The sequence below is a fragment of the Spermophilus citellus genome (assembly GCF_964194105.1).
Source record: "Spermophilus citellus genome assembly, chromosome: X".
NCBI classification, from domain to species: domain Eukaryota; kingdom Metazoa; phylum Chordata; class Mammalia; order Rodentia; family Sciuridae; genus Spermophilus; species Spermophilus citellus.
This window is the reverse complement of record NC_138190.1, coordinates 145,004,179-145,028,097: the sequence shown is the minus strand read 5'-3', so window position 1 is coordinate 145,028,097 and position 23,919 is coordinate 145,004,179. Positions and strand designations below refer to the sequence as shown.

The 23,919-nt window shown below is 39.9% G+C and overlaps 1 protein-coding gene across 6 annotated transcripts; it reads right to left on the bottom strand.

The window, feature by feature from the left end:
- Positions 1-1,237: 1,237 nt before the first annotated feature.
- On the bottom strand, positions 1,238-23,573 carry VMA21 (vacuolar ATPase assembly factor VMA21). 6 transcript variants are annotated; one of them, XR_014019961.1, is made up of 5 exons: positions 23,018-23,412; positions 16,401-16,510; positions 15,498-15,685; positions 2,751-2,958; positions 1,238-2,003 (listed from the first exon to the last, which is right to left on the bottom strand). XR_014019961.1 is itself a non-coding variant. In XM_081276877.1 (5 exons), the coding sequence occupies exons 2-5, from the start codon at positions 23,125-23,127 to the stop codon at positions 15,543-15,545; spliced, it is 459 nt and encodes a 152-aa protein (XP_081133003.1). In that variant the 5' UTR covers positions 23,128-23,280; positions 23,419-23,573; the 3' UTR covers positions 15,425-15,542. The 6 variants fall into 6 exon arrangements, 5 of the variants coding, with proteins under 5 accessions (XP_081133002.1, XP_081133003.1, XP_081133005.1 ...); XM_081276877.1 differs by lacking the exons at positions 1,238-2,003; positions 2,751-2,958 and adding exons at positions 17,324-17,419; positions 23,419-23,573 and having other exon boundaries at positions 15,425-15,685; positions 23,018-23,280; XM_081276876.1 differs by lacking the exons at positions 1,238-2,003; positions 2,751-2,958 and adding an exon at positions 9,392-9,846.
- Positions 23,574-23,919: the final 346 nt, after the last annotated feature.

The window sequence follows — 23,919 nt, the reverse complement described above, 5'->3', positions numbered from 1 at the left end:
CACTTGAATTGAAGCAGAGATCAACTGAAATCAACTATTAATGTCTCAGAAATGCACTAAAAATAGCACATGTCTAGTATCCAAGTTGGCTCTTTTACCAACCAAACAGACCAAATAATATATATCTCTGAAATATGGCCACCCAACCCTGCCAAAGCTTCTAAATTCCAAACAGTTGTGAGCAATTTAATTGAGATGACAAAAGTGTTTGGGACAAAAACATATGGCAGAGTTGAGTTATAAATGCTTTTTCCTTACTGAAAAATTTGGGACATTTTAACCAGGTCTTGAATTATATTTATATCACAAAAATTGGAGAAGTTATTATTAATAAGGAAGAAGTTATATGCTACTAAGCTTCCTTTCTGGAATAAATATTACTAAATTAATCAAGGACAAAAGGATTACAGATCATTCATTACCCAAGATTCAATTCTGACTAGGTCCATGTGCGTGTCAGAAAAAGGAAACTTGTACCATCTGAAATGTGAAGCTGACTAATGATAGCAATACTCTTCCATGGCCAGGCAAATTTTCCTCAAACAAAGGGGCCAAGAAAAAGGTATTAGGAGATATCTACAGTTCAGCTCCAGAGCCCTGTTTGGGCCTGACCTGGGCAGCTTAACTCTACTGTGGCTCTGATTTGGCTGGGCATCTTGAAGCCAACACATTCCCATAGAAACCATGCACTTTTAAGTTTTGCTAGAAAAAAGAGATTCTATTTTTAAAAATTTAAGAAACTTCTAGGCTCATCAAGCTCTAAGCTTGTATCTCTTCTGTAGTGTTGTTGGTTTCATATTCAGATTAAAAGTCAGTGAAAATGCAGCCATCTAATAAGAATTTTGGAGACAATTGCTTTTGTTTGGTTTTGATTTTGATTTTTTGGTCTAATTTGTTTTCACAGTTGCCAATTGCCTCTAAAGCTCCCTGGAATAGAACCAAAACAAATTTCTCAGATAACTGACAGTCTGACACTTTCATATTTCTGATTCACTTGATATTAGTCATATATTCCCCAATGGAAAGATTCATGTTTTTGTGACAAGTACTTCATATTAATTTAATGAGTGGATTCAGTGATGTCATAATTTTTCATTTTGTTCAGACCTGAAGCAAATAGTCATTCCCTGTAGAGAAAGGAGATGCATCCTCTGGATAATTATGGTTGTTTATTACAGAGGTAAAGAGAACAATAATATCTTCTTTTTAGCATATGCCCTTAGTTCATAAAAGAAATGAATAAAAGATTAAGGAAAATGAAGAAGTAGTTCTTATACTGTGAATCATTCTTTTATTTACTGTTTGTTGGTATGTGATAAGAAAGAATGTTGAACATGGAAAGATAAAGTCTTCTTGGGTCATTTGTAGCTATTCTTTAATATTCAGTGACAGTTATGGACCCTAACTTAGCCTGAGGTGGAAGTGAGGTTCACTAATGAAAACGAATGTCAGGGCCACTGGAACTCTGTAGCCATGAAGGGAATACATGGAAAGATAGCACAAGCACTGAGGGCCTCAGATATAGATGAGGAAAGTTCTGGGGAGAAATGTCTGAGCATGGAAAATGTTGGATTTCTTTTCAAGCTTGCTTAAGGAGTGACCAATGGAAATGATGAGAGAGGATTCTGCTCTAACATCATATGTTGGACTTGGTGCAGTGTTCTGACGTGTGTGTGTGTGTGTGTGTGTGTGTGTGTGTTTGTGTTCCCATGTCTATGGTTAATAAATGTTATTAGTAAAGAGCTCAGAAGGTAATTCAGCCAGAAGGGTAATGAAATAGGTGCACACTCAAAAGTGTTATTATAGTTATTTTTCCATGGGATGTAGCCTGGGAATGAAATGCATGATTTCTCAAAATAGATCAGTGGATTTTCATTGGGGGGGGGTACTTTTCCAGGATCAATTTTTTAAAAGCACACTAATCAGCAAATAGGAGTGATAATCTCAACAAGGACATCTTGAATTCACCCCTGCAGAGTGCAAAGCAATTTCACAGATGTCATCTGAAAATTGAGAAAGAGAAACATGTCTAAGTAGGAGTTTGCTGATACCTACTGGGTGTTATAAAGATAAAGATCAAACTAGTGCTGTCTTATAAAACAAATTGAGGAGTGTGTGGTCACTCCTATCACCCATCTATCCACCATCTCTTTGGGGCCTCTTTCTCTTTTTCTCAGTGAAATTGCTAGGCTCTTTTCATAGTCAAAGGAGCAAATATGACACTACTAAAAGCAACACTATAAACTGGCTGCCCTTCAGTTGTTCACATCAAAACCTGATGTGTTGATAGAGGTTGGGGGTCCTTGGGGATGGTGGGGAAATGAAGGGAGGGGCAGCAACATATTTCAGTAGATATGCTTTGATGGCTTTCTAGAAAAACAAGACAGGCTACTTGAACATTTTCCTGACACCCACTGAAAGCAGAAGCTCTCACCTGGCCCATACTTAGCTCAAAGAACAGGTTTACAGCAAAGCCACAATGTCACATTGATGTGAACACAGGTGTGAAGGATGCATGTTATTCAGCCACATCCTGTGACACAATTTTAGTATCCCACTGTTTGGGCTGGATGGGCTCTATCCTATTCTTTCAACATTCCTTCAGGACCCATGCATCCTTCTCTATAAGATGATCACACCCATGCATCCTGGAACTCAAAGCAACCCATGCTGCCACCACCACCACCACGCATCTCAATAGATCAGAAACTGTTTCTTTGAGTTGGCCCCAAATAGTAATTTCCCCATACCATTTACACAAGTTGGGACATGGAGATGCCAGTTTTTAACAATGTTGTCGAGAACATCTGGTACAGAAAGAAACGAGGCAACTTTCTCCATCTACTCCACATCCAGAAGAACTTGTCAAAGAAGTAAGCAAAGGGCTGTTTTCTTCATTTGTTTTCTTTCTTCTTTTCTTTCTTTTCCTTTCTGTATAAATCACATTTAAATCACCTGCTGAGGAGGAATATAAATGAGACTCTGTCGAACCTCATGAGTCATCGCTGCAGTGGGAAACAAAGCAGACTTGTTTCAAAAAGCAATTTAATTAATTTTGTTATGTGCTGTGGAAATAAGCTTTTAAAGATGAATCAAAACAGTTGCATATGATTGTCTAAAAATAAGTGAACAGTGCAAATTACTGTCTGGTTTAGGGGTATGGAAATAGTTGAAAAATAGATATTTTTAAAGGTAAAATAACATAAAATTTACATACAATATTAAAAAGGAACAAAGCAAAGTGGGATCTTAGCTAGGAATGAATCAAGGATAAACAAAAGCAAACTTGTCACTCTTTAAAACAGTGCTTTTGAATAGGACAGTCCTGTTTTTGACCTAGAAGGAGAAGACATATATTTTAGGCTGACCTTTGAACTTTCCTTCTCTGTGTGTCAGTTTTCTCATCTATAAAATGCAGATGACTTCTGTTGTAGCTCTTCACTAGAGTTGAGGATCAAATAGAATGATGGCTATGAAAACAATTTCCAAACTGCAAAAAATTCTGGGGCCATATATGACATTGTTTCATTTAGTCATGAATAACTCTACTTTCCCAGAGTATAAAAATAACACTCTTGAGCTATAGCTCTTTTATACAAAAACACTCTCTGCTTTATTTTATCACCTCTATATTACTTGAAAATATAGCAGAACAGTGAGGACACTGAAACTGACTTCTCACCTTTAGACCAAAACTATAGAAGCTCCATCTTGTTGGGATCTAAAAATGTCATTGAATGACACCAGTTGTCTATTACCAAACCTTGAATTCCTACTTTGTTCAGTTCTTTCCTCCAGCATACATTCGATTGGCCAACCCTTCAAGACACAAAATTCAACAACCTCTTCTCTATACAACACCCTTGGGCCATGCCACATCAATTTATCACTTCTCTTCCAGATGATGGCAGTAGCTAATGGCCTCCTAAATGCTCTTCCACATCCCCCTCCTCTTCTTACAATCTAGCCTTTTAGATGTTGAGTTTTGTGTGTATGTATGTGGTTGTGTGGTACTGGGGACTGAGCCCCAGCCTCAGGCATGCTAGGCTAGTGCTCTAACTCCAAACTACATCACCAGCCCCAATCTTTTAGTTTGTAAGTTTATATGCAGAGCATGTACATTTATTTATCTATTTGCTCCTCTGTCCCTCCTTCCCCCCTAATTGGGGTCTTCTCTGGACTCAGAAAATCAGACAATTCCTTCCCCCAGCTCCAGGATGGCCATGTGACCATTTTCAGCCAATAAAATTTAAGGAAGAAAGACACATTTGAGGTAATCTCTGCCATCTACCTTTGGACTGTCATGTGGCACATGTTGCTTAGAGCTATGGCAGCCAGAGACATGGCATAGATAAGGCAGTTATGCATTTTAAAGAATCAACCTAGAGGGAATGGGAAAATAAACAAGGAGAGAAATGAATTACAGTAGATGGGGTAGAGAGAGAAGATGGGAGGGGAGGGGAGGGGGGATAGTAGGGGATAGGAAAGGTAGCAGAATACAACAATTACTAATAGGGCATTATGTAAAATTGTGGATGTGTAACCGACGTGATTCTGCAATCTGCATTTGGGGTAAAATTGGGGGTTCATACCCCACTTCAATCTAATGTATGAAGTATGGTATGTCAAGAGCTTTGCAATGTTGTGAACAACCAATAAAAAAAAAGAAAAAGAAAAAAGAATCAACCTAGAGGGCTGGGGTTATGGCTCAGTGGCAGAGCACTTGTCTAGCATGTGTGAGGCACTGGGTTTGATCCTCAGCACCACATAAAAATAAACAAATAAAAATAAAGGCATTGTGTCCATCTACAACTACAAAAAAAAAACAATTAAGAAACAACTTAGAACCAACATTATTACACCACTAAATTAACCAACTCTGGAACCACTTACCTCTGGACTTTTTTGTCAATGGCAGGGCCAGCTAGTAGACAGTATAATCTTTACTGTTCATCCTGTTTCAACTTGATTCTACCTTTGCAGTGCAAAAGCAGCCATAAACAATACTTAAATGAATATGTATGGCTATGTGCCAATGAAACTTAATTTATGGACAATAAAGTTGGAATGCCATAGCATTTTCACATATCCCAGAATATTATTTTATTTTCTTGACCATCCAAAATATTTTTAAAAATCATTTTCAACTTACAAACCATACAAAAAGGTAGCAGGCCAAATTTGACCCACCACAGAGCACAACTCATCAATCCCTGAAGGGATAAGTTTAAAACCTTTTATTAGGCCTCTTTATATTTATTTATTCTGGTGTTTGAGGTGGAACCCAGGACCTTGCACATGCTCAGCAGGTATTGTACAACTGAGCTACTCCTTAGCCCCACAGCCTCTTTTTGTACTTAAAAAATTGTCTGGAAATTCCTCAGACACAACAAAAATTTTTTAAAAAGAAATTTAATAGGCACTTATGGCTCAATATTGAGATATATGAAATATTTTACCATACACGCTTCAGGATCTCTTCTGTCTTGAGGAATTAAAGCCTCACCAAACACCTGAGGGCCACAGTCTACACCCATTGCCTCCCCTGAAAGAGGTGGCCATTACTCTGAGGTAGGTGTGTATACTTCTGTGCAGTCTGAGTTCTTGCATGTATTCATATATCCATAAAGAATATATTGTCCTATTGTTTATGTATTTTAAAGTTACATAGTAGTTTGCACTATCTATAGTCTTTTCACACCTGGGCTCAGGGAGACTGTTTGCTGCAACATAATTCATATTGGCAAAACAGTGGAAACCCCAAAATACCTTGACACTTCTTCCCAAGTTTGGTGAGGGAGCTTTCTAATAGTATAGGTGTAAGCACGTCCATCTCTGGCTCCTTCCTGTTCCCTCATCTCCTTCCCTCAGCCCTGTGTTGTTGCCTTGTGCTTCTTTGCCCTTGAAGCCTTGAAGTTCTGCTCCAGATATTATGGAATTTCTTTCCCTTTTAGCCAAGAACAGCAGTCACAGGGAACTTTGTGTCCTGGCTCTGCCACCTCCCCCACCCCAGTCCTTCTCACCCTTTCCTGTCTCAATATCATACCTCCTGGTCTGTTCTGTGCTGAAATACTCTTCTCCCAGCTCCATCCCCATGCCTACTGTCCACTGCCAACACCTTTGCTTTCTCCACACAGCCAGGTGTCACATAACTTATGAAGCTTTTAGTGAATTTCCCTGGCCTTAAACCAATTCACTCCATGTGCCCCTGCACACAGAATTGACTCTTGTCCACGTGACATTTGTAGGCATCTATTGGAACACTTCTAGAAAGAGAATGTCCTTACTTTCTTGTCATCTGTTCTCTTCAGTCTGAGAGCTATTTGTGTTCCAGCCTCTCTGTCCCCTCAGCATTTGGTGCATGGCTGTACTCACTAAATATTTGATAAATATTTGGATGAATGAATAAAAAGTCTGATCTCTACAGCATTGGCCCCCAGAAAAATGAGCTTAAGAATTATGTAGATGGAGATGAGACCTACAGAATCCATTAGAATATCCTCCCCTGGATATTTGAAACCAGTAAGTACTGCTATTTTATAGGTGCCCAAACTTCACTTTCATATGATGATTCAACTAATTATTATATTCCCCAAGTTTTCATTTTAAACTATTCTAAAACACAATACTCAAAGCTTATTGTGAAAGTGTATAAAGTTTTAGAGAGAAGAATATGCTGGGAAACCAATGTATTAAAAGGTTAACCAGGCAGTACCTGGCAGCCTCCCCCAGAATCTGAGAATTAAAGTTACCTATTCACCAGACCTATCTGTTCCAATATTACACATTAGTGATTTGACTGTGAGGAAAAGACTTCCTTATTACAGTGTTCATACCACAGCAGAGGCCCATGCACAGTGTTCCATGAAGTTATGACATTAAATTTCTCATGTCTCTTTAGAAATCAGTCTTGCTAACTTACAAACTTAATGTGAATCTAAAAGAAACTTGTTTATTGTGGACCAAGAGGAACTGTGGAAGGGAGCTTTTAAAATATGTATATTTAAGGGCTCAAGGGTTCATACACTGGGACCATTTGTGATCGAGATATTTCTAAATATTCTGTATACTTTTTATGTAGATAACACAAAATTAGATTTAACATTCTCTTGAACACACAATGTTATCCACAGTGTAACACTGATGCCAAGAGGCTACTGAAATACCAAGAAGGCCAATTTGGGAGTTAGAGAACTGAGTTATTCATCCTGGCTTTTCCATTATTTCTCTCCTCTGGACCTCATTTGTAGAATGAAGGTTGAGACTAAGTGATTTTAAGATAGTTGCTTCTAACTATGTAAAGTATTTATCAAATTTTCAAATACATATAATGTTATGCTGTAAAATTATTGGACATAAAATTGTAAGCTCATTTAGTGTATGACACCAAACCATATTGATATTATTTATTTTGCAAAAGTAATATAAGCATTTATATCCAGCATAAACTATATATAAACCATGAACTATGTATAAAAACTTCCAGAATCCAAAACAAGCCCCACTAAGCCCCTTTGAATTATGGAGGCAAGGACAATTAGCAACTGATTCAGTGGAAAATTAATTCATGCATTCAAAGCCTGAAGTACTGCAAAATGAGAATCAACAAAATAACATAGGCTACGTTGAATCCACAGGACACATTAGAGAAGAGGCACTTAATGACTTGGGCAAAGGATGCTGCTTGATCACCAGGTGCAGCTAATAAAAGACCCTTTGCCCAAACTTTCCATGACAATGCTCTGCTAATTTTCTCAAAAAGAATCTGCTCATGTGGTGAGTCACTGCCCTTTTACTGGCATTATTTTAATGATATGAGATAGAAGAAAAGGTCACAATTTAGATCAATGCCATCTTTGGATGACAGAGTGGGTGAGTCACTAAATGAAATTAACACTGAAGCGTGGTTACCATTTTTGCCGTCTATACTTTCCCCTGATACTCTACAAATGCATTCAATGAGGTATTTCAAGAGAGCTGGTTGCTAGGTTTCAGCCTCATTCAAAGCTCCTCATTTCAGCCTGGGCAAGAAATGTGGAAAAGTTTCAAGATATATTAAATTTACCATGAGACATCAAAGGGCTTACAGGTCTGTATGTTGACGATGGCAATCCTAGTGATTGACATAAAATGCAAAACCAAAAGAAATCCAACTCTGCAAGAAGTTTAGAAATCATCTTAGCTACCCCTCTTTAACTTTTTAGAAGACACTAAAATTCAGAAAGGAAAGTGAATCCCTTAGAAGATCAGACATTTACAGGGAAGAAGAGAAAAGAACTCAGGCCCCTCTGTCTTCTTGAAACATATATGCAGTTTTAGATTTTAGAATTTACAAAATGTGTCTTATTACCGTCTAAAGTCAGCTACAAAAGCTCACTCTAACTGCAACCTCAATCCCCCTCAGCCAAGTCAGGTAACATATTTCCAGGTCCTGGGGATTAAGATGTAAACAATTTTGAAGGGCCATTATTCTATTTAACATGCCATATAACATAATTGTTAGGGGTCAAATTGTGTCCCCCCTCCAAATTCACATGTTGAAATCATAACCCCCAGTACCAGAGAATATGGTTGTTTGGAGATAGGGCTTTTAAAGAGATAATTAAGGTAAGATACGGTCATCGGCATGAGCCCTAATTCAGTGTGACTGGTATCGTCTTAAAAAGTGTTTAGGACACAGACACACAGGGACCACTATGAGAGGACACAGGGAAAAGGCAGCCATTTACAAGCCGAGAGGCCTCAGAAGAAACAATTCTGCTGACACACTGGTCCCAGAGTTCTGGACTCCAGAACTGTGAGAAAATACATTTCTCCAGTTTCAATGCTTTATTACAGCAGCCCCAGGAAACTCGTAGAGTCATGTAATCAAGGGAACTACTGTCCCATGCTGTTCACAGGTTATTCCAAATTCAAGGGGAGCAGACAGGGAGAATCTTAGGGACACCTTAGAATTATGCCCAATATAGGTGGCATCCCATCAACTCTTCTGCCAAATCATTTGGGAAAAGTGGTTTCACTTTTCTTGCTTGTTCCATTTTTCTGTTTTCTGTTCATTTCCCACTCACCTTTTAATCTTTATTGGTTGAAGGTAGGCTGAGAGGGAATAGTGGGCAAAGAGTGGAGAATAAGGACTATGTCTCTAGCTAGAAGCAGCATAAATTCCACCAGCCCTCCATAATTGTGGGTTCTGCATCTATGGATTCAACAGGTCATGTTTAGAATATTTGAAAAAAAATGTGTCCGTGCTGAACACATATAGATTATTTTCTTGTCATTTCCCCCTAAACAACATGGTATAACAACCATTTACATAGCAATCACATTGTATTGAGTACTATAAGCAATCTAGAGATGATTTAAAGTTATGGGAGATTATGCCCAGGTTCTATGTAAATACTGTGCCATTTTACGTAAGGGACTTTAGCATCTTCAAATTTTGGAATCTGCAGTGGGTCCTGGACCTAAGTCCCCTGGATACTAAGGGGCATCTATGCATGAGGTTTTTGACCTTACATCCATTTTCTAGGGAACAAATGGAATATAAACTTGTACACAGATTTCACTTTTCATAGACCCTAAACATTTTCATTTTCTATTGTGAATGTGTTTAAAGCTACAAAATCTGGCTATGCAACATACTTTTTTTCTTTAAAATATATACTGCCATAGTTTACACATAACAGAGAGATTCTGATTCTGCTTATATTTTCATTCTTTCTGCTTACATGCATGTTAAAGGGCCAGAGCTGAACTTGAAAACATTGTTGATATTTGCAGAATTGCAGCAGCAGAGTGTGAGGAGGAGAACTGGCAGGTCTTTCCAATCTATTCCATGGGACACATCTGGAGCAGAACGAACACAATTGCTGTTTATGATGAAACCCTGCTAAATGGCAAAGCCTGGACACTATACCCACAAAGAGCACATCCAGTTACTCTGCTGCTCTGCTTGTGTGCAAAGAACTACAGATACTGTAGGAGAAAGGTGTGGTGTTCCTGGTATTCATTCTTCAACTCCACGGAACATGAACCCAATCCTAACTCCTTCTGTTAATACCTTCAATATGTCATAATGCAGGATTTATCTTAAGGTAATGTTATTGTTTAGATGAGGTAATTGCCACCACAAAAGCTGATATTTGAAGCAATGCAAGAAGTTCAAAGGTTAAATGATTGGGTTATGAGAGCCTTAACGTAATCAGTACATTAATCCCCTGAAATGGATTAACTGGGCAGTAACCATAGGCAGGCAGGTTGTCATTAGAGGAAGTAGGTCACTGGGGTTAGGCATTAGGGTTTTATATTTTGTCCAAGGTACAAGCAGCTCTCTCTGCTTTCCTCTGCCATGCCATTCCAACATGATGTTCTGCCTTATTTTGGGCCCAGTCTAGAGAGTTGGTCAACCATGGACTGAACCTTAAACGAGGAGCCAATATAAATCTTTCCTCCTATAAGTGTTCTCTTCAAATCTTATACTCAGTGACACAAAGCTGCCTAAAACACCTTTATAAAAATATCAAGTCCAGCATTAATAACATGTATTTAGAGACATAAATCTGTCAATGGTTCTCCATCTGGCTGCATGCAGGATAAATGCCCCTTTCAAAGACATTTATAGGCTCTGCACCCAGAGATTCTGAGCCAGGTCTGGGTTAGGTTTGAGCAATCTAGAATTTTTACTAAGTCCTACAACGTGATTCTAGTCAACTTAGCACTGCTTTTCTGTGATTTCTGCAATGCCATTCATTACCTGTTCCCTGAGTTCCTGGATCATCTCATCATCTGTATCTTTGGAACTAAGATATCTCACAAATGTTATCTGGAAGGGGACGTTAGTGATTAGTAAGAATTGACTGTAGTTCTCAGAAACACAGAAAGGAACTAGAGTGTGTATGATCAACAGATGATTAGAGGAAGCAGGACACAGAGCATTGGTCATGGGAGGGGTGCCATGTTGAACATGTCCAGAAATTCTCTCTCCTAGTCTTTAATTAACCACAAGTATTTCTCAGCCTTACTCCTTTAGTGATACTGAAGCCTGTTTGCCCCCAAATGAATTTTTTTTTTTTTAAAAAAAGCTATAGGGCAAGCTTTTTCCCCACACCGCCAGGCCAATTCTGATAGGCCAACCCTAGATGGATATAACCAACCCTTCCCATTTTGGCACCCCATGCACACCTCAACCAGTCTGAGAGCCTTTGGTATATGCGTACTGCATTAAAGCTCATCTTTGACAGCTCTGTGCATATTCTACATGGCACAAACACAAGACAAACAAATACATCTTAAAAACAATACCTGCATATATTGTAACTTTTATAGAGAATAAGAAAAAAAAACACAAACATTTAAAAAGCAGAGGTTAAAACCTTACTGTTAATTGAATCAGGACACAGGCATTATAGACACTTTTTTAATGACAACAGATAGTAAATTTATACAAATGACGGGCTAGAATACAATGAATATAAAACCCATCTAGATAAGGGTAGGAAAAGCATCACTTACAAAAATCAATCTGATTCAAATGGCTAAAGAACTCACACCCCCTACTGCATTAATGACACATGGCTTGAAACCAGGCACACTGGCATCCTCTCCCTAGCCAGAGCAGTAGTCAACACTATGGCATAGCCAATGACAATAGAGACTTAAATATTCTCACACTGTCCGAATTGACATCGAGACATCTTGTAACAGATTCACTATGCAAAACTGAAGAGAATGTGTGAGTGCTCTTTGCAAACTGTATGTGCTATGCAGCTGTTGTTAGCTACTGCTATTATTCCTGTTCAGTGAAGTCTCACCAAACACGGGATAAAGGAAGACTAGTGTGTATAACTGAGAAATATGACTCATAGAATATGTGAAAAGGAATATTTCCTTCAAGTACACAGCAACAAGGAAAGAAGGAAACAAGGAAAGTGGCCAGGAGTGATGTTGAGGAATTTTGTTCTATTTTAAGGAATACATAAAGGACCAAACTATTTACAGATTACTTGTAACGATTATGGTTATGTTGCTCAAGTCCCTGAAAATAATTTTAAGATTACTCTTTACACCTGAAAAGGGACCAAAAAAATAAGTCCTGTCAAATTTTTAATGTATACTTCAGCACAACATTTGTAAAAACTATCGTAACACAGGAGCAGAATCTGCATGAACAGTTGTACAGCACTGGTGGAGGACATGCAATGCTTAACAGCAGAGAAACCTGCCACTGAAGAGACAAATTGTGTGCCATAGTTGAAGCATTTATCAAACGGGTTTGACTACAGTCCACAACTTCACATGGGCACAAATGAACAATAAACATCAACTTGTCTGGGTTTAAAACAAACTTTAAATGTTTTATGTACCTTCAGGTTTAGTCTGTTTGGGGTATATGTAACTTGTTTAACTGTTTTTACTTGTTTCCTTGGGTACTGTAGCTGTGTATGTAAAATTTATATGAAGATGGAAAATAAACATGAAACAAAGTTAATCAGTTTTTTTTCTTGGTAAAGCTGATGTGATTTTTTATAATGAAAACATTCTAATTATCACAATTTATTTCTGTAAAGATGCCCATGAAGCACAGGGCTTTTGTTTGTTTCAGGTCCTGGGGAATGAAACTAGGAGGACTTTACCACTGAGCTATATCTCTAGCCCCTTTTTAATTTTTATTTTGAGATAGGGTCTGCCTAAATTGTCCAAGTTGGCCTTGAACCAATGATCCTCCTGCCTCCGCCTCCAAACAGCTGGAGTTACCACTGTGTGCCACTTTGCCTGGCTGAAACATAAGGTTTGGTTTTGTTTTTAATAGTAGGTTTATAATTCTTCATTAATAACTCAAAACCAATTTCTACTATTGTACACAAAATGGTATTCATTTGAAAAGCTAATGACATTTTATGGCAGAATTTTCATTTTTCAGCAAAAAAGGAAATACATCCTGGAGAGTAAATCGGGAGTTTAGGAAGTATCATTACAGTAAATGGGATTATATCAGTAGCTTGGACTGATGCTTCAAGTTATACTTCCTAATTGAGGTTCTTGTTACAAGCAGTTTTCAAACAACAGTGAAAATATTCCTAATTTAAAACATGTATAAGGGCTCAAGTGTAGCTTTACTTCATATACATCTTGAAGTATATACATTATACAAGCAAAAACTGGCAAAATATCTTGAAAAATAAACGTATTTCTCAAATACCCATGTTAACTAACACAGTTATCAGCAGAAAACTGGTGGGTTAACAGTTAAAATCCTAGGAAAAGTAACTGCTTTGAAAAGTCTATTTGGTAATAATCCTAAATATCAATAATCCTAACACGTGATTGTAACTTTTTAACACTTGGCATTTTTCCAAGAGAAAATGGTGTGTTTGCACATATCCCTGGTTTTAATGCTTACAGAAAAATATCCATATCATTAGCTACTCAGTAAATGTCTAAAATTAAAAAAAAAATCCAACATTGGACATTATATTTTACAAAAAGTCTAAGATCCCAAAAGTACAAGAAAAACCTTGGCATTATAAAAAATTCAGGTGATTAATTCTAAATATAGCAGGTCATCTAATGAGTAAACCATTTAGAACTCTACCACACAACACCCTAGATTCAAATGCCATTATATACAATTGTAATCTTTACCAAAAACTTTACCTTTAGAATACCTGCTTAAAGATATTTAAACTGTAGACAGCATTTAACTTTAAGCAAGAATTAAGAATAATCCTATAACCACACTAATCTTTTATTTTTCTTTATAAGCATAAGTGCATACTTGACTTTTATGCCTAATCATCTATTTTTTCCTTTTGTCCAGTTCCACAACATAAAAAAAAAAAACCTAATAACAATGAACAAATTGATAATGGCAAACACTTAAGCAAGGGGCCTCATATTAGTATCATCAGTAATAAGAAATTTATATTTCCTTTTACTTTCTTAACTAATACATAAAAACATAAATATAGTACATATTTTGAGGGGCATGTGATATTTTGATACATATATACACTGTGTAATGTTTAAATTAGGTTACATGTATCTATCCCTTCATACATTTATCATTTCTTTACATGGTAAAAACACTGAAATTTTGAATTTTAAAAGTAAAATATGCTTTATACGAAAATGGCCAATTATCTGAAAAAATGCAAATAGCTGTCTGGTACAAATGGCAGGATTTGAACTTAAACCCAACTTGTGATGTTGTATGGAATTAGCATCAAGAAATAGCTTTCAAGGACTGGGTATATAGCTCAGTTGGTAAACTTATTGCCTTGCATGCATAAGGCCCCAAGTTCAATCCCCAGCACCACAAAAAAAAAAAAAAAGACAGAAGAAACAGCTGTCAAAACTGCACAGAGGATATAAACCAAAGCAGTGATTATCTCCATGTGACAAGATTAAGGGGGAAATTTTTGTTGTTTTCCTGTTTGAATATGTATTTTCCATATAATCATATGGTTCTATAGAAAAAAAAAAATTTAAGGGATCAGTGTTTTTAGATTGCACACAAATAGTACCAAATGGCTGGAAAGAATACAGACTGAAACTACAAAAGTAAAGTAAAATCACAGGTATTTTTTCCCATTAAAAAGGAACTTGTGGATTAACTATGTGTCTATATATTGCATGAACTAAGGTCTGATTAAAAAGACCATTAGATCAAGATATGCCTAGAATGCTTCAAAGTGATAAAAATGTTTTCAGAATTGTTTATACTGTCAATGTATGGAAATATGAATAGTTTATGAAATGTAAATTCATATACACTATAATTTAAGAAAAAGTAAGAATTACAATTTTAAATAAAATGTCCACAAACTTTGTAATGAAGCCTAACTTCGATGTTGAACCAGGGCGTAAAGTAGAACATAAATAGTTGGTCTGAAAAAGCATACAACTGGCAGGCAGCTCTTGTCTTTGTTCTGTAGATCCCACAATAAACCAAAGTCCTTTTGTATGAATGGGTGTGGCTTATCCTAGTTTTCCGGAGAGATTTGTTCTGACTAGGAATTACACTTTTTGTGAAACTTCTCAGTGACATTCAGATTAATTGTAGTGTCCAAAATTTAAGCACTTTTCCACAGGAAATTAAAATCCCAAATCCAAGGACCTGGTATTTTCATGATAAGTTAGGAAAATGCTCCAGTGTCAAAGTTTAGGCTTGCTTCATTATATACATCTTAATATATGTACAGTATAACTGAAAAGCAACTTTTAAGATTGAAAGCTATAAAACTTTTTTGGTTGTCAGATAATCAAACTCTTCCCAGGATAATGTGAAACTCACATTAATTTGTAACAATTTAACTTTTCCAATTTCTCCTTTGCAAATGGGAAATTCATGAAGTTAAATCCACTTATACAAAACATTATATTAGATGAGTCAAAATTTACACGTGGTCAAATGTGACTCATTAAGTTTGATTTTAACATGTTCTTTCAACTTTATTCAAATAAAATTTACTCATCACCAATGTCCCAAAAACATTTACCATATTAAAAAATCAATTCAATTCCATCAAAAGGTGATGTTCACTTTAATCTTGCTTTCCTTCACGCCACTGCCGTGAGCCTTCATTCCAGGCTACATACACAAAGAGAGCCAGTACCACATGAACCGCAACCACAGCAACAATCGCAGCATAAAAGTAACTATCCCTATTCGACATTCCGAGGATACCTATCAAAGAAAGAAAAAGCTTACATTTTATTTCAAAATTTACCAAGGTACAAAAAAAGAAAGTACACTAATTATTATTAGTTGCATATTTAAGTAGTCAAGCTATTAAAAGGTACTATTTTGGATGGTAGTAAATTGAATATTCACTAAGATTTGACAATCTATGTACTGAGAACATTAATTGAAAGGAAACTATCATTATAATTTCGTTTAAGGATTTTTTTTATACTGGATCCTGAACTTGGAGGCATATCCAGTTCTTTTTTTGGAGGGGGGGGGGGCGGATAGGGTTTTAGTAACATGCACAGGCTGGCCTCCAACTTGCAATCGTCCTGGCTAAACCTTGCAAGTGAGTAGAATTAAAGATGTGCACTACCATGGCTAGCTTTTTAAGCACTTTGACATTAAAAAGGAGATTTAATTTTCCCTTTCTTTGAATAGTTGACACAAAAATTCCATCTGATGAAATTCTTTTTTCAAACTCTTCTCAAAAGGATAGTAAAGAAATGCAAGGTGATACACATAAAAGTATGTTAGAATGAAATAATTACATATGATGAAAGAGTGCATTTCATGAAGATTTATGATTAACATTTTTTGTAAAGCAAAACCAGAGAAAAAAACAGCAATACTCACTTTAGTGATAAAAAGAGTTCAAAGTACAGAACTTAAATATGTAAAGGGTAAAATTCCTTTTTTATGAGTTGAGGATTACCTTCAAATATATAAGATTTAGTTGTGAAATATAATCCAATAGGAACTGTGATCATTAAAGCTGTGAAGAACAAAAGAGTCTTCAGAGTAGATGCTAAAGAACTTTCGCTTCTGGAATGAAGTAAAGAAAGGAAAATTGAGAATCTTCACAGCTATATCCAAATAGTCTGTAACACTATAAATTCCCGCAGACCAGATGCTAGAAAATCTGTCCCTGCCTTGGAATTAGTGCCCAGTGGACAGTGAGACAAAGCTTCAAAAACATAAGATCCAAAAGACAAATGTGGGAAGTGGTACTCTCTTCTGCTGGAGCACGGGAATTTACATCCCTACCTTGAAGACACTCTCATTCACTTCGAAACTGATATTAATATACAGGGAGACAGTGATGACAAACCTGTTCTGTCTTGTCAGCTTCTCCCTCCGAAAGCCCTTCCAACACCATCAAACCCCGGTCCAAGCAGTGAAACCCATTAATCTGGTCGTAGTAATCCACCCTGAAAAAATGCAGCCATCTCTTCTGCGGAAAAAAAGGCCTGTCTTCACCCTGTTCGTTACCATTATGCTCCAATTATCAGTTTTAGGCAATGGGAGAGATGCAAGGTTAAACCTTGAGAACTTCACGGTAAGATCATAGTGCAGTTTGTTATGCTGGAAAATGGCGCAGATCCTTTTACCAGACTCAAGTCCAGCATTTTAAACCCATAGTGCCTTCTCCGTAGTAAATAGCTCCACCTCCAACAGGAACAATGTGCCCTCTCAGTACCAAAGAGCCAGAGTCTAGACTATCAACCGAAAGACACCACATTACCGTGAAATTCAAGATTGGTGATTGTGACTCCATGTAGACCTCGGCTAACGTGCATATATGTCTCTAGCTGTTTTTGTTTTTTTATAAGGTAAAAATAAATTTTAAAAACTTACAGAAAAATATATAAACAAAATATTTCTCGCCAGTGCAGAGCCGCACTACCACTGATCAATGTCCTAATCCCAGTTCTCCCGAGAAGACAGGAAGTTCTAGGTTCAAAAAAAAAGCCAGCCTCAGTAACAGTGAGGCACTAAGCATCTCAGTGAGACACTAAGCATCTCAGTGAGACTCTGTCTCTAAATAAAATACAAAATAGGGCTGAGATGTGGCTTAGTGGTCGAGTGGCCCTGAGTTCAATCCCCAGTACCCCCCCATCCCAGAAAAAAATAGTGCCAGGCACCAGGCACGGAAGCACACGTCTATAATCCCAGTGGCGCTAAGCAACTTAAACCCTGCTCAAAATAAAACAAGAAGGGGTGGACAACTGAGATTGTGGCTCAGTGGTAGAGCACTTGCCTAGCATATCTGAAGCACTAACTCATGTATCACTTAACAACATAGATACAAAAAAGAAATGTGTTTTCATATTATTTTTTATGGCTATACTCTAACTAGCCATTAAGCAATCATCAAAATCCTTAAAACAGGCATGACTGTACAAGATCAAAGTGTATGAAATTTGGGAAAATAATTGATATCCCCCTGGTATTTATAGCACATTTTTTCCTTGGCTTCCAGCCCCACCCAGGCCTCTGCAGTTGTCCATTTTGGTTAATTATAAAACAAAGGAAATGATATCATTCAATTGTTTTCCTTTGTACCTCTGATTGAGGCTTGCTGAGACTTGTTAGAAATGGAGTAGAGAAGGCCAGAATTAAAATTGTCCACCACTCACTAATATGGCTGTATGTATAAATGTGGCTGCAAAACCAATGTGATACTGCAATCTGTGCATGTGGAAAAGAAAGAATTCATACCCCACATGAATCAAATGTATGATATGTCAAGATCATTGTAATGTTTTGAGCAACTAATAAAAAAAATTTTTTAAAAATTGTCCATCACTTAGTTTTCCAACTACATAAAGGTTTACACAGTGAACACTGAGAACAAAAAGCTTACCACATTACTTTTCGTGGCAAGCAAAATTAAAAGTGTAATTCTTTTTCTCCCCTTCAACATGTCACTGCAAATTCCATTAAGAAATGGAATGGTGTCCCCTTCTCTACCAAAAAAATCTCAATTAATTTTCTCCAGATAACTCAGCATACTTGTTCTTATTAGCATAAAATCAGCAAAAATTTCTGCAAAAAAAATTAATGTGGGATAAGACTTCCTATTTTCTGTGAGAACTAACTTGCTCTTTCTTACAAAAGCTAAGTTTACCTAGATGTGATAATGTTACTTCTGCTTTTGACTAATGTAACAAAAGGGGGGGGGACAAAAAGCACCTCCTTTGGACTAAAAAAAAAAAAAAACAATGATACTGTTAAGTACACTCCTACAAAAATGTAAACCTCCAAGCTCTACCTCCAATGAGTATAAAGTTTGAAGAATTTCAAGATTCATGGTACAAAGAAACTTTAGACACCAGCCTGTCTAGACCCTGCACCCAATAAATCTGCTTCCTGAAAATTCCTCAGGTGTCCATCCTCTTCTGTCCTACATGATTTGGCAACCTGTGTGGGACAGTGGAGGTCAAAACAGCTTTTCTGCCTCACTTGTCTCTGCGTCTGCCTTCCTAGGCACGTGGGAAGACAACATGTCTCCTTGGTCCACCACAGGCAACTCTTTGCCTGTAAGTGAGGTGACTCATCCGGCATCCTGAGCTGCCACCCTGAGCACAACGGAACTCAACAGGAGCAGGAACCAGAACTAGGGAACTTGAGCACCCCAACGGAACAGGTAGGATCCAGATCCATTACTGGTCACCCACCTGGCCTCCCCATAGAGGCCTCATCAGGTGGAAGAGACACTTGATCAACCTCTAAGGGTCCACAGTAACCTCCAAAGAACACAGGGAGTTCTCCAAGTAGTCACTGTTTGGGGTGAGAGAGCAGAAAGGAAACCAGGACTCCTTCTTTGGCTTTGGACTTTTTGGAATTTGGGTGATAGAAAAATTTTGTTCTGATCATATCTGTGTGAAGGTGTGTGAAAGTGTATGAATGAGACCCCAATAAAGAGAAAGGCCTCCTATCAAGATGGCCTCACAGCCAGCCTAAAAGAAGGGAGAAAAAAAGCCCTAAAAAACATATCAAAAGTACTCCAAAAACCTGACAAAGGCCCCCGCCTCTTCGATGAACTGAGGCCTTCCAACTTTTCATTTGATTTGATCCTGAGGCACCAGACAACTAGAAGATAATCAAATACAGACTTTGTGAGACAAGCCCAGAGATACATTCACCAAAAATTGCAAACTTTGCTGGACTTTGGTGAAAACAATGCCAGTTAACTAATTAAAGTAGCCACCACAATTTTTATAAAACAAGAAATCAGAAGCTAGCACCATCCAGCAGATGGTTGGTGAGTTTTTGAAGCCCTGTGGCAGCCTGGTTCAGGTCAATTGGCCTTTAGTTAGGGTCATTCTTTCTTCCAGTGGCCCTCTAGATGGCAGTAGGCACATCAGCTTAGTCTCAGTCTTGTCCCTGGATAAGGTGGTCCTTCCATTCAGACCTTCCTTTGGCCCTGCATCTGGCCCAATTTTGATACTTGTTTTGGCTTTGTTCTGGTGGGACCACCCTTTGAGTGACCTTTGGGTTTGCGGTGAGGGCAGCTGCAAGGAGTCCCATCTCCTTCTTCATCTTTTGGTGTGCCTCTCCTTGAGCCTCTTGGTCTCAGTCGATGGAAACTGTGGTGGCCACTTTAATCAGCTCACTGGCATTGTTTTCAGCAAAGTCCTCTGGTTTTTGGAGCTCTTGCAAATATGTCTCTGGGCTTGTTTACCTGCGGGTTATTTGGTGCCTCAGCATCAAAGGGAGGGAAGGGTTGGGACGCCTCGCCTAGTCATTCACAGAACTGGCTGGGGCTTTCCTCAGGCTCTTGGAGTACTTCTGATACCTTGCTCACGTTTAGGGCTCTCCTTCCCCCTTCTCTTAGGCTGCCTAGGGGGGGCCTCTTGATACCTCTTTAACTTTAGGAGGTCTCCCTCTTTGTGGGGGTCCCCCACGGGTCTGTGTTGGGGAACTGGGCCTGCACACAGGCTTGGATGCTGCCTTGTGCATCCACAGCATGTTCTTCCAGCCACTTTAAAGCTGCTTGGGTCACTCGCCCATCAACCCAGGTGGGCTGGTCTGTCTGCATAATGGACTGCATCACATCAATCGTGGCCCTCCATGTAGCTTCTCCATGGAGGAGGGAGTATGATTTTTTTTCTAGTTTAAGAGATTAATGGTGGTGAAAGGCTACCACACAAATTGCGCTGTTCCCCTCAGACATTTCCCTCCTGGTCGACAGAGGCAGGTCTTTAGTTTCTTGTAAGGGCATCTGCAGAGCTCTCATCTCGGTTCTGCCTCTGTTCTTGGAACAATTTTCCCACCTTGGTCTCAGGGGATTAAGGAGTCATTGGCTCTGGGGAAGCCTTGGGCACTGAGGACAATAAGGAGAAAGGAGTAGCCAGTGTCAGGGGGTCACAGTCTGCTGCCTCTGGGGAGAGGAGGCTGAGAGGACAGCTGGTGGCCTCGATGGTCTTGGCAACGTCAGGTACAGTGGCATGTAAGGTGATGGGTTCTCTTCTGGCTCAGGGGGAAAAGCTGGTTTCCTCTCTGTCTTTTCTTTGTCAGGTTTTTCTGTTCAGTTCCCTTTTGTTGGGTCTTAGAGGCCACTATAGTTTGAGATAACATCAGCTTGGACAGGCTCTCACTCAAGGGGGCTGTTTCTGTGCTATCTCTTGCCAGCAGTCAATATAAGGGAATTGGACTGGGTGTCCAGAGGTTTTGACAAGTATTAAAAGGACCTCACCAATGACACTTTTGTCTAAAGATCTTTCTGGTGGCCATTCCACATCAAAGGTTGGCCATTCTAATTTGCAGGACGTCCATAACTTTTGTGGATTGAGTTTCACCCCATAGTTGCCTTTAAAACCTTTCTTAAAGTTTTCTAACATACATTTCAAAGGACTCAGTTTACTTTGTGTGCCTCCCATTGTGCACTGTGCATTGGTGTCACACAATTAGGACAAGACTCGCTTCATCCATCTGTGGCCATCCCCTCCTCGAGGATTTAGGGTCCTCTCAGCCATGCAGGTGTGCACAAACCCCGACCTGGAGCTTTCACCTAGATGTTGATTGGTGGAAACCCGCCTCCTCCAACTATATGAGGAACCACAGAAGCACAGATCGGGACTTCAAACTCGATTCGGCCCTTGTCCATCTCATTCACACACCCAATTCCCAAAACTCCAAAGCCGAAGAACGAGTCCTGGTTTCCCTTCTTCTCTCTGACCCCAAACACTGACTACCCAGACAACTCCTCGGGTCCTTTTTGGCTCTACTTCCTTTGGAAGTTACTCAGGACCCTCAGGGTTGATCAAGCGTCTCTTCCACCTGATGAGGCCTCTATGGGGAGGCCAGGTGGGTGACCAGTAATGGATCTGGATCCTACCTGTTCCGTTGGGGTGCTCAAGTTCCCTAGTTCTGGTTCCTGCTCCTGTTGGGTTCCGTTGTGCTCAGGATGCCGGATGAGTCACCTCACTTACAGGCAAAGAGTTGCCTGTGGTGGACCAAGGAGACTGTTGTCTTCCCACATGCCTAGGAAGGCAGACGCAGAGACAAGCGAGGCAGAAAAGCTGTCTTGACCTCCACTGTCCCACACGGGTTGCCAAATCATGTAGGACAGAAGAGGATGGACACCTGAGGAATTTTCAGGAAGCGGGTTTATTGGGTACAGGGTTCAGAGGGGTTATCACCTAAAAAATTCTCTGGACCTTGAGTATAGATATTCTTGGACTTTATACCCAGTGGGAGGAGGGGCTTGAAGATTTACAGGACAAGTGCTTTTTGTCCCATTTTTTTTATATTAGTCAGTTTGACCACAAAAGCAGAAGTAACATCATCAAGTCTGGGGCCAAACTTAGCTTTGGCAAGGCAGAGCAACTCAGTCCTCACCAAAAATAGGAAGTCCTATCCCTCATTGAGGATTCTGGAGAAATTTTTGCTGATAAGAACAATTATGGTGAGGGTCTCTGTAGAAGTTTAATTAAGAGTGTTTGGTGGAGGAGGGGGAGCCAGTACAACATAAGTCACCCTGCAGTGTGGAGAGAGACAGCAAACAGCAAGAATGCAACTCAAATATCAGGAGAAAGTACTAGGACAGAAGCAAGAGCTAAAGGGCCGCTCACCTACCTCCCGCACCCTGGATCCCTCCTTCCCAAGTGAAAGGTTGAGGCTGGGCATGCAGACCCTGCGGGCTCCAACCTGCCTCTCGGCTCCCCCGCCCCAAGGTCTGGCCCTAGGAATCCAGATCTCTGCCCAGCCAGTCCTGCGGGGCCCTTCCCTCATCCCCAGTGCAAGCCCCAGCCCGCCCACTTCACAGACCGGGACCGCTCCGGGCTACCTGAACTCAGGTGGCTGCAGCGCGTTCAGCGCGGCTTTATCAAGGCGCTCCATTGTGTCGCCCCGCCAGCCGCAAGCACTCGGCAGCGGGTTGGGCTCAGCGGCCCCTAAGTGATCAACACAGTTCCAGGCCTGCCGCGCCGGAAGTGTCTCCGTGAACTCGGTGCAGGGTGAAGTACGCAGGCGCGGCGCAGGGTGGTGATGCAAGACTTCGGCGGGCACTGGCCGGGGTTTGGTATTAGAGCTCACGTGACTTACCCACGAAGGTTTTGCTGCGTGCGCCCTGCCAGGAGCGGCTTATTCTGGAGGAGCAGGCCGGGCGAGTAGCCCAGCCACACCACGTTGAGCCGGGACTTGCCTCGCAGCATACTCCTCCCGGCGGGCGTCGTCGTCGCTGCCCCCTGAACTCGAGTGAAATCCTCACCAGTCTCAGTCCCGATCGCCCACCGGCCTGAGCGAGGCGACCGGAGCACCGGAGCCGCGGGAAAGACAAGGAAGCAGACGACTGTGGTGCTAGGCAACTAAGCAGTTTCCGACAACAACACAAAAAACCAGTGCACATTATTCCACCTGTCCTTGAGCAAATGGGTCATTAATTACTGCCCGCACTGGAAGGGCAGCCATGGGAAGCGGGGAGGAACACCTGCTTTACCACTCACCAGAGGCCGTGAAACTACAGAACCGTCCTGATAAAGCCCTTGCTGAGAGAGACTGTTCCAGTCCGGTAGTGGTGACCCCAACTTCCACTCAAAGTTAAAAACATTTTGCAGCTGCTCAGAAAGCCGCCAATGAGACAACAGGGACTCAAATAGTAAGGACAGATGGCAACCCGAGAGAGTTATAAACGAAAAGGGTGTGTAAGCCCAGGGTCAGGCTTGTCAAAATTAGGTTGCCATTGGCTGCTAATGAGAGGACAGCCCTTACATGGGCGACGTCTGGAAACAGTCGCTGACCACACATCTATTTTCTGCACCACAGAAACATAAAGACCACATCTGAAATTATGAGTAAACCTTAGAGCCGTAGACTGTGCAGCAGAAGCCTGGACTTCAAACTTCAGTTCGAATTTAATAATCCTGCTATTGGCCTCATCTCCATCCTTAGGTGGATAATAACCACTTAATATAAGAACTTAGGAAGAGCTCGAAAAATCTACCCGT